This window comes from Urtica dioica, chromosome 12 (assembly GCF_054948205.1).
Source record: "Urtica dioica subsp. dioica isolate 48M chromosome 12, U.dioica_male_clone48M_v1_H2, whole genome shotgun sequence".
NCBI classification, from domain to species: domain Eukaryota; kingdom Viridiplantae; phylum Streptophyta; class Magnoliopsida; order Rosales; family Urticaceae; genus Urtica; species Urtica dioica.
In genome coordinates this window covers 13,406,450-13,419,583 of record NC_142767.1, presented here as the reverse complement: position 1 = coordinate 13,419,583, position 13,134 = coordinate 13,406,450, and the positions used below count along the sequence as shown (strand labels likewise).

General features: G+C 37.4%; 3 protein-coding genes across 4 annotated transcripts; 1 reads left to right on the top strand and 2 right to left on the bottom strand.

Moving 5' to 3' along the window:
* The first annotated feature begins 1,522 nt into the window (after window positions 1-1,522).
* On the top strand, window positions 1,523-4,935 carry TRM18 (Phosphatidylinositol N-acetyglucosaminlytransferase subunit P-like protein). Of its 2 annotated transcripts, none has more exons than XM_089602214.1 (5): window positions 1,523-1,652; window positions 2,201-2,284; window positions 2,441-3,562; window positions 3,746-3,932; window positions 4,029-4,935. In XM_089602214.1, the coding sequence occupies exons 3-5, from the start codon at window positions 2,528-2,530 to the stop codon at window positions 4,604-4,606; spliced, it is 1,800 nt and encodes a 599-aa protein (XP_089458340.1). In that variant the 5' UTR covers window positions 1,523-1,652; window positions 2,201-2,284; window positions 2,441-2,527; the 3' UTR covers window positions 4,607-4,935. The 2 variants fall into 2 exon arrangements, with proteins under 2 accessions (XP_089458340.1, XP_089458341.1); XM_089602215.1 differs by lacking the exon at window positions 1,523-1,652 and adding an exon at window positions 1,671-1,751.
* Window positions 4,936-5,003: 68 nt separating this feature from the next.
* Window positions 5,004-6,328, bottom strand: LOC149379281 (dirigent protein 24-like). The gene has a single exon (XM_089602216.1). The coding sequence runs from the start codon at window positions 6,288-6,290 to the stop codon at window positions 5,136-5,138; it is 1,155 nt and encodes a 384-aa protein (XP_089458342.1). The 5' UTR covers window positions 6,291-6,328; the 3' UTR covers window positions 5,004-5,135.
* A 5,953-nt stretch (window positions 6,329-12,281) lies between these two features.
* Window positions 12,282-13,134, bottom strand: LOC149379280 (dirigent protein 18-like). Its single transcript, XM_089604530.1, has one exon. The coding sequence runs from the start codon at window positions 13,103-13,105 to the stop codon at window positions 12,374-12,376; it is 732 nt and encodes a 243-aa protein (XP_089460656.1). The 5' UTR covers window positions 13,106-13,134; the 3' UTR covers window positions 12,282-12,373.

Below are 13,134 nucleotides of genomic sequence, written 5' to 3'. Positions count from 1 at the left end.
GAAGCTCTGAGTTGGGAATAGAGGCGTATTGGCTCCATTCTGACGCAAAATTGGTAATCGAGACCTGAAATGGCAAGCATGTGTGTTCATAGTGGTTTTTGCTGAAAAATGACCCATATCATAGGATTGTTTTTTTTTTCTTCGTGTTATGTGAATTTCAAAATTTTGTAATACATTATTACTTGATACCCGTTTACCCGCCTGTTACCCATTTCAAACATGTCGGGTAATATCCGTTCAAAATGGGTTAACAAGTAATACCCGTTAATATTTAAATGGGTACGGGTACAAAAAAACCTTTACCTGACCCATTATAATTTTTTTTATTATAAATTAGATACTTTTCAACATTTTAAATTCTTTTAAATTATTTGTGTTGTAATTATAAATTTTAATTTGCTTTAGTGATCCCACTTTAAATTATATTTTGACTATAAATTACAGTTTTTAATTTATATTTAGATTTTTTGAGTGATTATATTTTTTTTTTCTTTTTTCATTTTCGAACTGAGTTAAAAGGTAATAGCTAAGTTTCACACCCATTACTCAGCAAGTATTACATGTTACCTCTCAAATGGGTTAACATGTATTTTTTCTAATGAGTATGAATATTGGCAGTAGCGGACCCACGTTGAAGGCCCAAGAGGCCTGGGCCCCCAAAAAAAAAAAAAAAAATTCAGGCTTAAATTTTTTTTTTTTTTTTTTTTTTTTCCGGCCAAAATTCAGTTTTGGCCCCCCCCCCTCCCCCCCCACCTTCCGAGTCTGGATCCGCCACTGAATATTGGTATAGGTTCACCTGTTCATATTCGTAGCAATTCTTAGTGGTAAGGGGGCTAATTAATACAATTTTGTAGGTCCTATTTATATTGAGGGTTTTTCCCCCTAAGATATTAGGAAGGTTTTAGTTGAATGAAGGAGCTTTTGCCAGAGAAAAAAATTATCCTTCTTATTTTAAGAATTTTTTTAATTTATCATAAGACTACATAAAATATAGTAATGATAATACAATCTTCTTGGCGGGAGTTTCGGTATGAGACGATAACTTCGCGGGCACTTTCCAGAGAAAACAAATTGGCCACCCAAAAGCACGTGCTGTTTTTTCGTCTTTTGATTTTTTTTTTTTTAACAAAAAAGCACGTACTGTTTAGTAGTGAATTAGTAATAAATAATACAAAAAAAGAAGCCGAAAAAAACACAGTATTTCTTACACGTAAATCATTAATCATTAATGATCATACATTTAATTTACGTTCATTTGCGTATATATTTTTTATTTAGAATATTCTTTTATTGATTAATTTAAAGTCATAATTTTAATCAAACACGTCTCTCATATAACAATGATACCAGTCCTAATAACTCGAATTTTAATAATAATTCGAACTTACTCTCCAAATTTTATTTTTATTTATTTTGTTTTGTTTTTTAAAATCGGTTGACCAAAACTTTAAATCTTGTTTCGCTTTCGCTTTGTTTAAAAAAATATTAAATGCAATCTACAATTAAAGACCCAGTCACAAGGAAATAAATAGAAAGACCAAATATAATCTATTTTCCAATTATTGTAGTTAGGGCCTCACTGGATTCGATGAGGATTTGTCTTTGAATTCCCATTTCTGCCAGAAGAAGCAATAAATGACCCTATTAAGAAGGCAAGCGTTTCTCTCTCGATTTTTTTGAATGTATGAATTTTTTGAGCTATAATCTTTTCTATATTGTCTTATGAAATGATTTTGTCAAACGAAAGGAAGGTTGGATTTTGTGCCGATACTAGATATGATTTTTCTCCTCTTCTGTTTTCAATGAATAATCCAAAGCGATTGCTCTTGGATTTGTTGTTATCTCCATATGCTTGTCATTTCGGTGTTCACTTTTCGGTCTTAAAATTGTACGATTATGCCGATTTAAGTCTTCTTCTTCTTCTTCTTCTTCTTCTTCTGTTTTTGTGCGAATGGAAAAAGAGAAAAAAAAAGTGTTTCTCATCATTTTTTTCTACTCTGACGATCTCCACCTTTTTGTTTTTCCCGTTTAATGAGGTTTCCAAACCATTAATCTCATTTCCGTGTTCTCTTAATCATGCATTATTTTTTGTTTGTTTGTTTACCTGAGTTTTCTAATCCGTATTTCCTTATAATATTCATTTGCAGAGGTAAATTTATGTGGAAATTCATTATTTTATTTATTCTTGTTTGGATTACAGAGAAGACGATAGGTTCAGAAACCGACGAAGAGAAAGAGAGACATAATTTGTGATAGTTAAAGCTGTATCTACCAACACAGTTTGGTAAGCAAGCTTGCTTTCGTTGTTTCTCGTTCATATTTTGATAATTTTGATGTGCGTGAATTGAATGGTGATGCACCAAATAATGGGAGGGAAAATGGGTTTGAATCCTTGAACTCTTCTTCAATTTTTGTTTCATTTTTATTTATTTATGTGCAGATGTATTCTCTCTCTCTCTCTCTCTATCTCTCTCTCCCTTTCTGTAGAAAGTAGTGAAGTTTGAGGGAGTCATTTAATTTGGACTAAATGGAATCTAGACAAAAGACACAGAGTGTCATGGCGAGTCTTATGGGTCTTGATGAAGTGCCACAAGTTCCAAACAGGTGTCCCCAGAAGCCACAGCCAGTGATCTCAGAAACCTATCGTCAGAGAGTAGCTTCGATTGGCGCAAAAAAGAAGCGTTTGTTGTATCACGAGCGACATTTGGCTCGGAAGAGTCTCGGAGTGGATAAGGAAATTTGCAGCCCAAATGTGCAAAGCCAAAGCGAAAAAACCTTGGGTGTGTCTCAGAAATCATTAGAGCGTCAAGGCTCGTCCAAATTCGTAGTTTCCAGAGATCTTCGTGGCCTACAAGAAAGCCCTGCACATTCTCGGAACGCGGCGGCTTCGAAAGCACCACCAGGCTCTAGTGTCCGTAGGAACGTCGATGTCTTCAGAAAATCTAGGAGGACTTCTGAATTTGGGTATCTAAATCCACTCCTGAATTCGGTCACTGCAAGCTCTCGGGTCATGGCACGAGAACACGAAGCGCTGGATGAGAGAATAAGCGGCGGATCGAAGAGTCCTGAAAGATATTTCTCCTCGGGGAAGTCTCATCGGGGTGATCATAATCAGAGTCAGTTCTTTAGCCCGTTTGATCGGAGAGTAGGAGTTGGACAGAAGGAAAGAAATAGTGTCAGTCGTGAAGCGAAGTCTATTCCTTTGAGGGAGCTTAGTGGAAGGACAAGGCGTATGAGGGAAATAAAGGGTTTGAGCCTGGGATTATCGGAGAAGTTATCAGGCGTTGAAGCCGAAAAAGGGCTCGAAATTAGTAAACCAGATGTTTCGAGGCGGAGAAATCACGTGCGTGGCCTTAGAGACATTGACAGAAGAGGGCTATCGAAACTGCAAGCCAGATACGAAGCTTTTCGCGGCAAGTGGTATTTGAAACCGAGCAAACCACTGAATTGGGAACGGATTAACCTTGTGAAACAAAGCAGCTCCAAGCAGGACAAGGATAGTTCATGGCCCGAATTCGTGAATCTCAAGCTTGAGACATCTAACGTTTCTTCACCTCAACAGGTATGTCATTTCTTTTTTAGTCAGTAATCTCATTTAAAGCTCTTGCAATATAGATGTTCTTTTGTCACGTTGAGAACAGATTTGTTACTGATGTTTCCAGTTGATCAATTGTAACGTCATACTTTGGTACCGTAGAACTACATTTCGTGTATGACACCTCTTCAAATTGACTTGAAAATTCAGGAAGCATCATTAGGTTTTGTTGAAGAGCGTCCCGCTTTTTCACATTGCTCTAGAATGGAGCTAGATTCTCTGGATATCTTGGAAGAGACGTATCAGCCTAGTCCAATTTCAGTGTTGGAACCACCTTTCAGCGAAGACGGTATAAATGTCAGTGAATTCCTCGCAAGGGTCAAGGATGGCATCTATGGTAATTTCGTAGGGCAAGAATTTCGAGAAAGAGATTACCATTGTTTTTCCTTAGTCAACATCGTAATTTTTTTTTTCTTATTTTATGTGATAATAGACTTGGGACTACAGCTTGAACTACTAAGATCAGAGAGCTCAGAGACATGCTCGGAAGGACCTGGAATGGCTGTGTCGAGTGACGACGAATGCGAGGAAGGATCGTCATGTGGGGTCGAGGAGGGTAACAAGGATTTCACATACCTCGTTGAAGTGATTACGAAAGCAAGTCTCCATGGAAAGAGCTTGGAAGACTTCAAGACCTGGGACTCTCTCGAGACACCGATAAGCCTTTCGGTGTTCGAGACGCTAGAGAAGAAGAACTACGGCCAGATATCATCTCAGAGGTCAGTGAGAAGGCTTTTGTTCGACCGCGTGAACAAAGGGTTGGTGGAGATTTTCTTGCCGCATTTTGAGAATCCTGCGTCGAGAAGGTTTAACACCATGAGAGACAACGAGATGATCAAGGAAGCTCTGTGGCGACTTCTGGTTGCCCAAGAGAAGAAATGTGGGTCGGAAGATAATGTGTTCGGAAGTGAATTTGGTAAGTTAGAGTTAGGAGAAGAGATTGATGGGATTGGTCAGGAAATAGAGTGGTTGTTATTTGATGAGCTTTTAGCTGAACTTTCTCAATTTTAGAATAACTTTGTTGTTTCATTCTTTTTTGCATAATTCTTTTGTGATAGTAAAAGAGGTGAATATAGATAGAGTGAGTGAAGTGAGTTTTGGTCAATTGTGCAGAGGTTTGTGCCTTAGGTGTTAAGACATTCTAGAACATTTTGCTAATGTTCTCAAGAAAATGGTGTGTGATACACTTTGCAGATAGTTTGTAGAACACGTTTATTTTACAAGGTCCGTGATTCTGTTTTGTTTACTCGGCGTAAAAATCACATCGATCATTCATTACAAAACTCATTGACATGTATTCAAATTTTGGCCCTTTTATAATTATTATTTTGATTTTTACCCTTGCCTCTTATATTTACTTCTCAGCTCCGCCCCTGTACTGTACCCATTGGTTTCTATTCATCGGAACTAAAACAGGAAGGTACTTTTGATAATTGAAATATTTTCTTTCATAAGAATTCACACAAACACAAAGAAAAAGACAACCCCACAAACTAGACACAAGAAAACATTAGGAAATTCAACGGTGAAAATAGCGGAGTCAGTCGGAGAGGTAGACGTTGAGGTGCATGATGGTGTCGACGCCGTCGGTGGTGTGCTGGTCGACCTGCGGCAGGGACTCGACGGTGGCGTACCCCTGCGCGTTCTCGAACTTGCCGGTGCCTCCGATGACTGCCACGTGGGACACCAGCGTGGCGGTGCGGTGGACCCCGAAGAGGCTGATGGTGTCGTCCACGTGGTGGTCCCCGCCGCCGGCTCCGTGGACGATGAGCGTGATCACCATGGTGTGGCTGTTGCCGTCGAGCGAGCTGGCGAGGTAGAACCCCTGGGCGCGGCCCAGCACGGCGGAGCCGAGCTCGTGATCCTCGCTGAGCTCGTCGTCGATGACGGTGATGGAGCCGAACATGAGCTTCTGGAGGGTGGCGGCGCCGGCGGGGAGCTGGCCGGCGGCCACGAAGGGGAGGGAGGTGCCGCCGGAGACGATGTTGTTGTTGCCGGCGTTCTGGATGACGGTGGACGTCTGGGCGTTGGAGAAGCCGGACGACTGCTGGCCGTTGAGCCCCGCCAGGAGCGGCAGGTTGTTCCGGTTGCTGTTCAGGAACCCGTTCACGTTCGCCGACGTCAGCGGCACCCCGCCGCTCACCGGGAACAGGTTGTTGTTGGGCTTCGTGAACGCCACGTTCGACACCGCGCTCGCCACCAGCCCCGTCACCATCCGAGCCGTCGGCTGCGATCCTCCCACTATGTCGTGCATGAAGAACGACAGAGTCGCCTCCCCGGCCCCACCGCCGCCCGCTGCCGCTGACGTGGCACCGCCGCCGCCCCCTGCTGATGTGGCGGCTCCTCCGGCGACTACCGGAGGGACGGCGGCAGCGGCTGCGGGGATGGGGAGAGGGTCAGCGGGTGCTGACGTGGCGGGGGCGGGGCCGGGGACCACGGGTGCGTCGTCGTCGACGACTACCGGGGGGACGACGGGGGTGGCTACGGGGACGGGGAGGGGGTCGGCGGTGGCGACGTTTTCGACGACGGCCGGGATTTGGCCGCTTGGGAGGAGAGGGGCGGGGAGGAAAGGATAGGGCAATGGCTGGTCCAGCTCGTCGAGGAGCCTCGCTGAGTTGGCGGACCCGAGGGCTAGGGCGAGTAGCAAGAGGTACACGCTGGCATTGCTACGTGTGAATCCGAGGGTTTTGGCCATTTTGTTTTTTTAGTTTCTTTGGTTTTAGATATTGAGAAGGTACTTGGAGTTTGGTGGTTATGGGAATGATGTATGGAACTATATATATAGGAAGGCTTTATTCTATACTATAGGAAGTGGATCAGCTGAATGTGATGGATTAGTTGTTACACTTTTAATGTTTTGATTTGGTTGGAAATGAATTAGCTTCTAAAATGGTTCGGGTGATAACAAGATTAGGTAGTATGGTTTATGTACAGCCAGAAGTTTTAGGCATGGCCTTTTAGTGTTAGAATATATATGTTCCTTTTTAAGACCAAAATGGGTTGAACAACTACAATAGACCGGCTGGGATTTTGGTCCACTGTAAAGCTAATACATATGATTCTCGGAAATCTTTAGTGATTATAGTTTTTAGTATACTGTAATTTTGAAAAAGATTTGCATAAATGTGATTACCCGTGTCTTATGATTAATTTAAAACAAAATAAGTTAAAAGCTAGGAAATACAGATTATTGCCTTTTTATCTGATTATCATGGTAACGTAACCTTGGAAACCATCACCTTTGCAAAATATGATTTTCCTTAATTGCCACATGTAAAATAAATCAACAGGCAATCAAACACAAGTTAAACATTAATTATTTAAGCACCAATCAACAGTAACAGTAAGTCATTTCCGAGCCTCAGCAATCACGAACAAAATAAAAAAAATAAAAATATTTGTATCGATTTATATTTAGATGTGGATATCAGAAAGTTGTCGTATAGAAACAAGTATTTATACGTAAATAATAAAAAATAAAATGAAATTAAATAAGAATGAGAATAATTGTATTAATAATCCGATTTCAATTACAAAAATCGAGCTCGTTAATTCTGATATGAACGACGAACTCAAAAGTATAATTGAGAGAGAGAGAGAAAGATAAGCAAAAATATGGAAAAAGATGTGTATTTCTTTACAGCAGAAATGAATTTATATTACTACGAGATGAGACATCTCCGGAGACACGTGCTGGCGACTTCGTCATTCATTGCCTCTTGTTCTGCCACATCGCTTTACTCGATTGAATTGGCTTTGTAGAAGCCGTCAACTCTCCGGATTTTAGGGCGAGATCGCATCTTCGCGCTGACTTCGGCTTCATTGTGATTCCTAGCGAAGGTGGATTGAGTTCGCAACAAGATATGGACCAGTCCAGATGATTCTTTAAACGCTTTCGACGTCAAGTTACATACGACAAATACTTTTGCCGTTTGATTTACCTTGTGTGTCGTTTATGCTGGATGGACTTCGCAAATTATTGGGCTTACTGGCCCAATAACGTTTTATTGAGAAGAGTCGAACTCTACACCCACACATACTATTTTTTTGTTTTTTGCTTAAAATAGTAATAATTAAAAAGGACATGGTGTAGGACACTTAATGTCTTCCAATAATCAAATAGTAGGTTATCAATGTCTTCTCCTAGAAACTCAACAACATCATCACCACTAAGCCGTATTATATGGACAATTTCACCAATGTTGGAAAATCTCAAACCCGGTATCCAGACAACGAATTGAAAAGAGCTGCACACATAGGAATGATGAACAATACAAAAAATATCCACTCCAAATTTAATCCAAAATGGACACCTCCGGATGAGTGCCCAATCTTCTTATTGAATGCTCAAATGTCTAATGTTCTTCCCATTTCTTCGTCTCTACATTTTCTTCTCTCTTTTCTTCCTTCTGTGTGTTTCTTCTCGCTAGCTCGTGACATACCCAAACTAAATACACATTTCTTTGCTTTTTTTTTTAATTTTTTTTTTAATAATTTAGGCTTAGAGCCCTTATCATGTCCGGCACACTTCTTGCCCGTAGTCCCGTTGTCTAATAACATTTTATATCAAGACAATGACATTATTTGACATTGCTCATTAAGCTTGATTTTCGGTTTTTTTTAAGTAAAACCGTATTAAAGTGTTTGGTAAAATTACATTTTTTTTTTAAATTAAAAAGTGATTTTCAATGTTTTAACTAAAAATCTAAAATCTATATCTTGAAGTTTTTTGTAACATATCTTTTGCTTTTGTCTTATACTTTCTCTTTCTTAACTCTTTTATTCTCTTACTTTAACTTTTAATTCGAATTATCTTTATATTCTTTTGTCAAATAATTTTTTTGATGTCACTGAAATTTATAATTTATTTTGTACAATCTATAGACACCCATTTTAATATATTTTTGATATACCCAAGAATATCTTATTATTAAGAAAAATTAGTCGAACTAAGCCACCTGAAACGTTGAAATTGTAATCTAACCAACGTTTCGTCCAAATTTTCACTCTAGCAAAAAAATGATGACGTGTCTTAATTATGTAAGATGTTAATTACTATAATATCCTCTACTAGAATTTGCTTACAAAACTTGTAGCCCACGTTTGATCAACCAAAATTTTCGAAGTTAATACACGTGTATATATTTAGAATTTTTTAAAAAAAATCTATATTTGGCAAAGTTTGTTATTGAGCGTTTATTTCTTTCTAATTTTTTGTTAATCTCCGTTGCTTTGTTAATTTCTGTTAATTATGGTAAATTTACATATGTGCAGGTAGAGCCGATCAATGCCCACCAGTTTGAAGTTGTCGATAGTGTTATCAATTGATATTTCTTTCTTTTCCTTTAAAACGCATTTAATACGGTGTTATTCACAAGCTGATCAAATTTTCAATACGAATTTTTGAAGTTAATACACGTGTATATATTTAGAATTTTTAAAAAAATTCTATATCTGGCAAAGTTGGTTATTGAGCGTTTATTTCTTTCTAATTTTTTGTTAATCTCCACTGCTTTGTTAATTTATGTTAATTATGGTAAATTTACATATGCTCAGGTAGAGCCGATCAATGCCCACCAGTTTGAAGTTGTCGATGGTGTTATCAATTGATATTTCTTTCCTTTCCTTTAATACGCATTTAATACGGTGTTATTCACAAGCCGATTAAATTTGCAATACGCATTTATTTAGTTGACTTCTACAATCAATTAATATTTATTTCCCTTCTTATTACATTAACGATAAAGTTTTCTTGGATTAATTTCAGTTAATTTATGTTTATTTTACGCCCGATAAACTTCGGCTGGCTGAAACGTTGGCTAGCATTTGGTTTCTATGATTTAAGTTACATAAGGGTATTTTCGATATTTTCTAACCGTTTATTTCTGTAAATGGCTAGATTACAAAATTTACCAAACGTTGGCTACATCCTTAAAACCATGTTTGAAATTGGCTACGTTGCTAGATTACCCTATTATTAATTGCATTTTATATAAATAATTATTAATTACAAATATTAATACATATTTTATCAAACACTAAATTTTATTCTGCTAATAGCTACAACAATTTTACAGCAGTTTACCAATCACACATCTACTTTTGAAAACAACAGATTTTTCTAACATCAGAATCTAAAAACACTTTTTTTAAGGCACAACAATGCCAAACGAAACCAATATCCTTATAACCTAATAGTTTTTTTTTTTCTTCTAGACAATGATCACTATTATTGTTTTCTATTTAAAAGTAATAAATAAACAAGTGAAATAGCCTATAAAAAAACTCTCTAAATAGCCTATATAATAAAAAGAGACGTGAAATAGAAATGGAAAAAATATCATATGTCTCTCCTATGTTTAATCATAATGATGCGTTTATGCCCACAGTTTCTAGAAATATTAGAAATGTCCCTTAACATTTTCATTAATATTAACTATATACCCTTTATGTTTCTTCTTTGTTAAAGACTTAGTAAAGGGGAGAGAATTCTAGGGTTTTGAGTGAGAAAAAATCACACAAAGAGCTTTTGATCATGACGACTACGAAAATGCTGGTTGGGCTAGTAACCAGATTTAGAGAGCTTGCACGGTGCTTGGGACTATGCTGACGGCGACAACAATTCTTTCACTTCTCTTTGGTAAGCTCTTCCTTCAGTCGTCGTCGTCGATGTCCAGATGCGATCACTTCGTTTAAAAATGGCAGTTCAATTTTTAATTTTGAAAAAGTTCAACAAAATCTTATAAAAGAGGGTTTTGATATGTAAACACACTTTAAGGTATATAATTGAGATTAATAGGAAAGTTAAAAAACACTTTTGATATATCTAAAAACTATAGGAATAAACACAACATTTCAGTTAAATACAGAGAAGACATGATATTTTTCCAATAAAAATTGATTATATCTAAAACTGACGGTACAAGAGAATTGTTTGATGGCAAAAAAAAAATCCCACATTGAATAGGTAAAACAAAAGTTGAAAAGTAAAAGGCTATATATACCGGAAAAGAGTTCCTCAGTTAACACTAATGGCATCTTAAGTTGAAAATTTTAAAATAATGGAAATGGAGTTTGTTGGTATTTTTTTTAATGAAATGAAAATGTAAGGTTATTAGGTATGTTTTAACAAACAGAAATGATTTTTTGCACGATTAACGACTCAAAACGATCCACTCACGTGTTGACACGTGCCACGTGTCAACACGTGAGTGGATCGTTTTGAGTCGTTAATCGTGTCGAATAGCTTTACTCTTTAACAAAAGTACCATTGTATTTCATCTTCTTCGTCTACAATGACAACAAGAAACATCTTCCTAATGACCAGATCAGTCCACCCCGCAGAAACTCGACGAACTTATTTCACTTCCGCAACAAGACGTGACGAAGTCGAAATTAGCACGAGAGATGTGATTTTGCCTTCTAACTTGGAGAGTTGACGATTTCTCCCAACCCCATTCAAACGAGGAGGCGACATGGTAACAAACAAGGCAATGAAGGGTGAAGTCGACAACACGTGTCTGCAAGGATCTCGCATCTCCCTCGAGTATCAGATTTAGGGGACTTTTTTTTCTATTATTATCGCACCTTTGCTTTGATATCAACCGAGCTCGACTAGTTGTATTCCAGTTCGACCAATTAAATAAACAGTTCATTTTCTCTATTCAGTTATTCAAGATAATAGCTCTTAATTGCCTTCTCGTTTCTTGTACGACGTTTTTCTTAGATCTATACAAATAAATCGAAACAAACACACATAGTTTTATCTTTTGTTTTCTTTGTAATTGTTGAGGCTCAGAAATGACATCAACATGCATCATGGTAAAACTGAAAGCATAAGTTTTGCCACGTCACATTTATGGTTATTTTTCTTAATTATTGTAACGTTGGCTAAATTATCACTGTTAAGTTTGAAATAACTTGGTTATTAATAGCCTAATAGCACACTTTCATTTTAAAAAGTAGTCTAAGTTTCATTTCATTTAAAAAAAATAGCCCACCGGACTTGTAGTAAATTAATTAAAATACGCATGCGTCGACGTAAGCATGAATTGAACTATTTTTTTAATATTTAAAAAGTTATGCTATAATTTTAATAGATGATAGTCATTTGTAGTTATAACATTTTTTTTTCAATAATAGAAAGATCAAAATGTGAACCCATAAGAATTCTCTAATTATAAAGACCATTTGCGCTAACCTAAAAAAGAATGCGGGATTTATAAGCAACTAAGTCACATCAAATTTATTATTTGTTACATAATCAACATTTGGTTGATTATAACTAGTCACTGATTTTATTAATAATAATTAATTGATAATTTTGTCCAAATAATTTCCGTCTATTAATTGCCATTAATGGGCGGAAATTATTTGGATATTATTAATAAAACCAGTGACTAAATTATTATACTTAACCAAACCTCGTTATTATGCAAACTTAAAGTTTCTGCTATATAACTATATAACAAAAAATGTTTGACTGGTTATTCTAGTCAAATTTTAAATTACTTAGTTTTCTGAATAACGACGAACGATTATAACATATAATACAAGCCAATATTATACATGAAAGTAAAATACATAATCGTTCATCAAGTCAATATATTACTTTCAGCAACTAATAAATCGAATATATACATATGTACAGTTTAAACTGTAAAAGCATTTATTAACATTGCTGAGATAATCAATAATGATATTCTTCACACGTACTAATTTTTTTTTTCTTAAGAAAATGTCAAAATGGATTTGATACTACATAACAGTAATAATATATTAACTGAGATAGACATTGAACTTAAGAAGCTTATTTTCACGCCCTTTCTCTTCCACTCTCTTCACGGTCGCATAGCCATTGGCACCTTTATACTTCCCAACCCCACCAATCACAGCAATATGAGACTCATAATTCGTATCCGACTTCTTAACCCCAAAGAACCTCAATCCACTCTCACCTTCCCCATCATCGCCGTCACTAATTAACTTCACTTCCATTGCCATCATGTGGCTTCTTTTATCGTCTGAGCTGGCAACGAACATGCCCTCCGCTTTCCCGAGGAGCTGAGACTTGTAGCCCAAGTTAGGGTTGAACACCTCCTCTGCGATGTCGGTCACGACCCCGAGCTCTAGCTCTTGGAGGGTGGTCTTAGCCGTGAAGGGAAGGCCGATAGAAGGGAGACCGGTTTTGGGGACAAAAGCCGCGCCTTTCGGAGGGAATATACCGAGTGGTTTCGAGAAGGGAATGTCACTATTACTAGTGCTACTAAATTTTGTTGTTGATGGTTTGGCTTTACCACTATTAGTACCAATAGTACTAGCGCTAGAACTTGTACCAATATTGCAAAATATGTCTCTCATTAGGAACGTTATTATCTTTTGATGGGCGTGAGGGATTTGGCTGTTGTGATCAGTTGGGCTTGGGGTTGGATTTCCTACGGTTCTTGCTGAGGATGTTTGGATGAAAATGAGGAGTGACAAGGCAAAGGTGTTGATGAGAAGCTTTGACATATTTTGTTTTGTTTCTTATGAGGCTTTGG

What these genes read in the sequence shown, in the direction of transcription:
- TRM18 (XM_089602214.1), top strand. Translation starts at nt 2,528, where the DNA reads ATGGAATCTAGACAAAAGACACAGAGTGTCATGGCGAGTCTTATGGGT. An exon ending in ACGTTTCTTCACCTCAACAG is followed by an intron (nt 3,563 to 3,745) that starts GTATGTCATTTC and finishes TTGAAAATTCAG; the next exon opens with GAAGCATCATTAGGTTTTGT. An exon ending in GGTCAAGGATGGCATCTATG is followed by an intron (nt 3,933 to 4,028) that starts GTAATTTCGTAG and finishes ATGTGATAATAG; the next exon opens with ACTTGGGACTACAGCTTGAA.
- LOC149379281 (XM_089602216.1), bottom strand. Translation starts at nt 6,290, where the DNA reads ATGGCCAAAACCCTCGGATTCACACGTAGCAATGCCAGCGTGTACCTC.
- LOC149379280 (XM_089604530.1), bottom strand. Translation starts at nt 13,105, where the DNA reads ATGTCAAAGCTTCTCATCAACACCTTTGCCTTGTCACTCCTCATTTTC.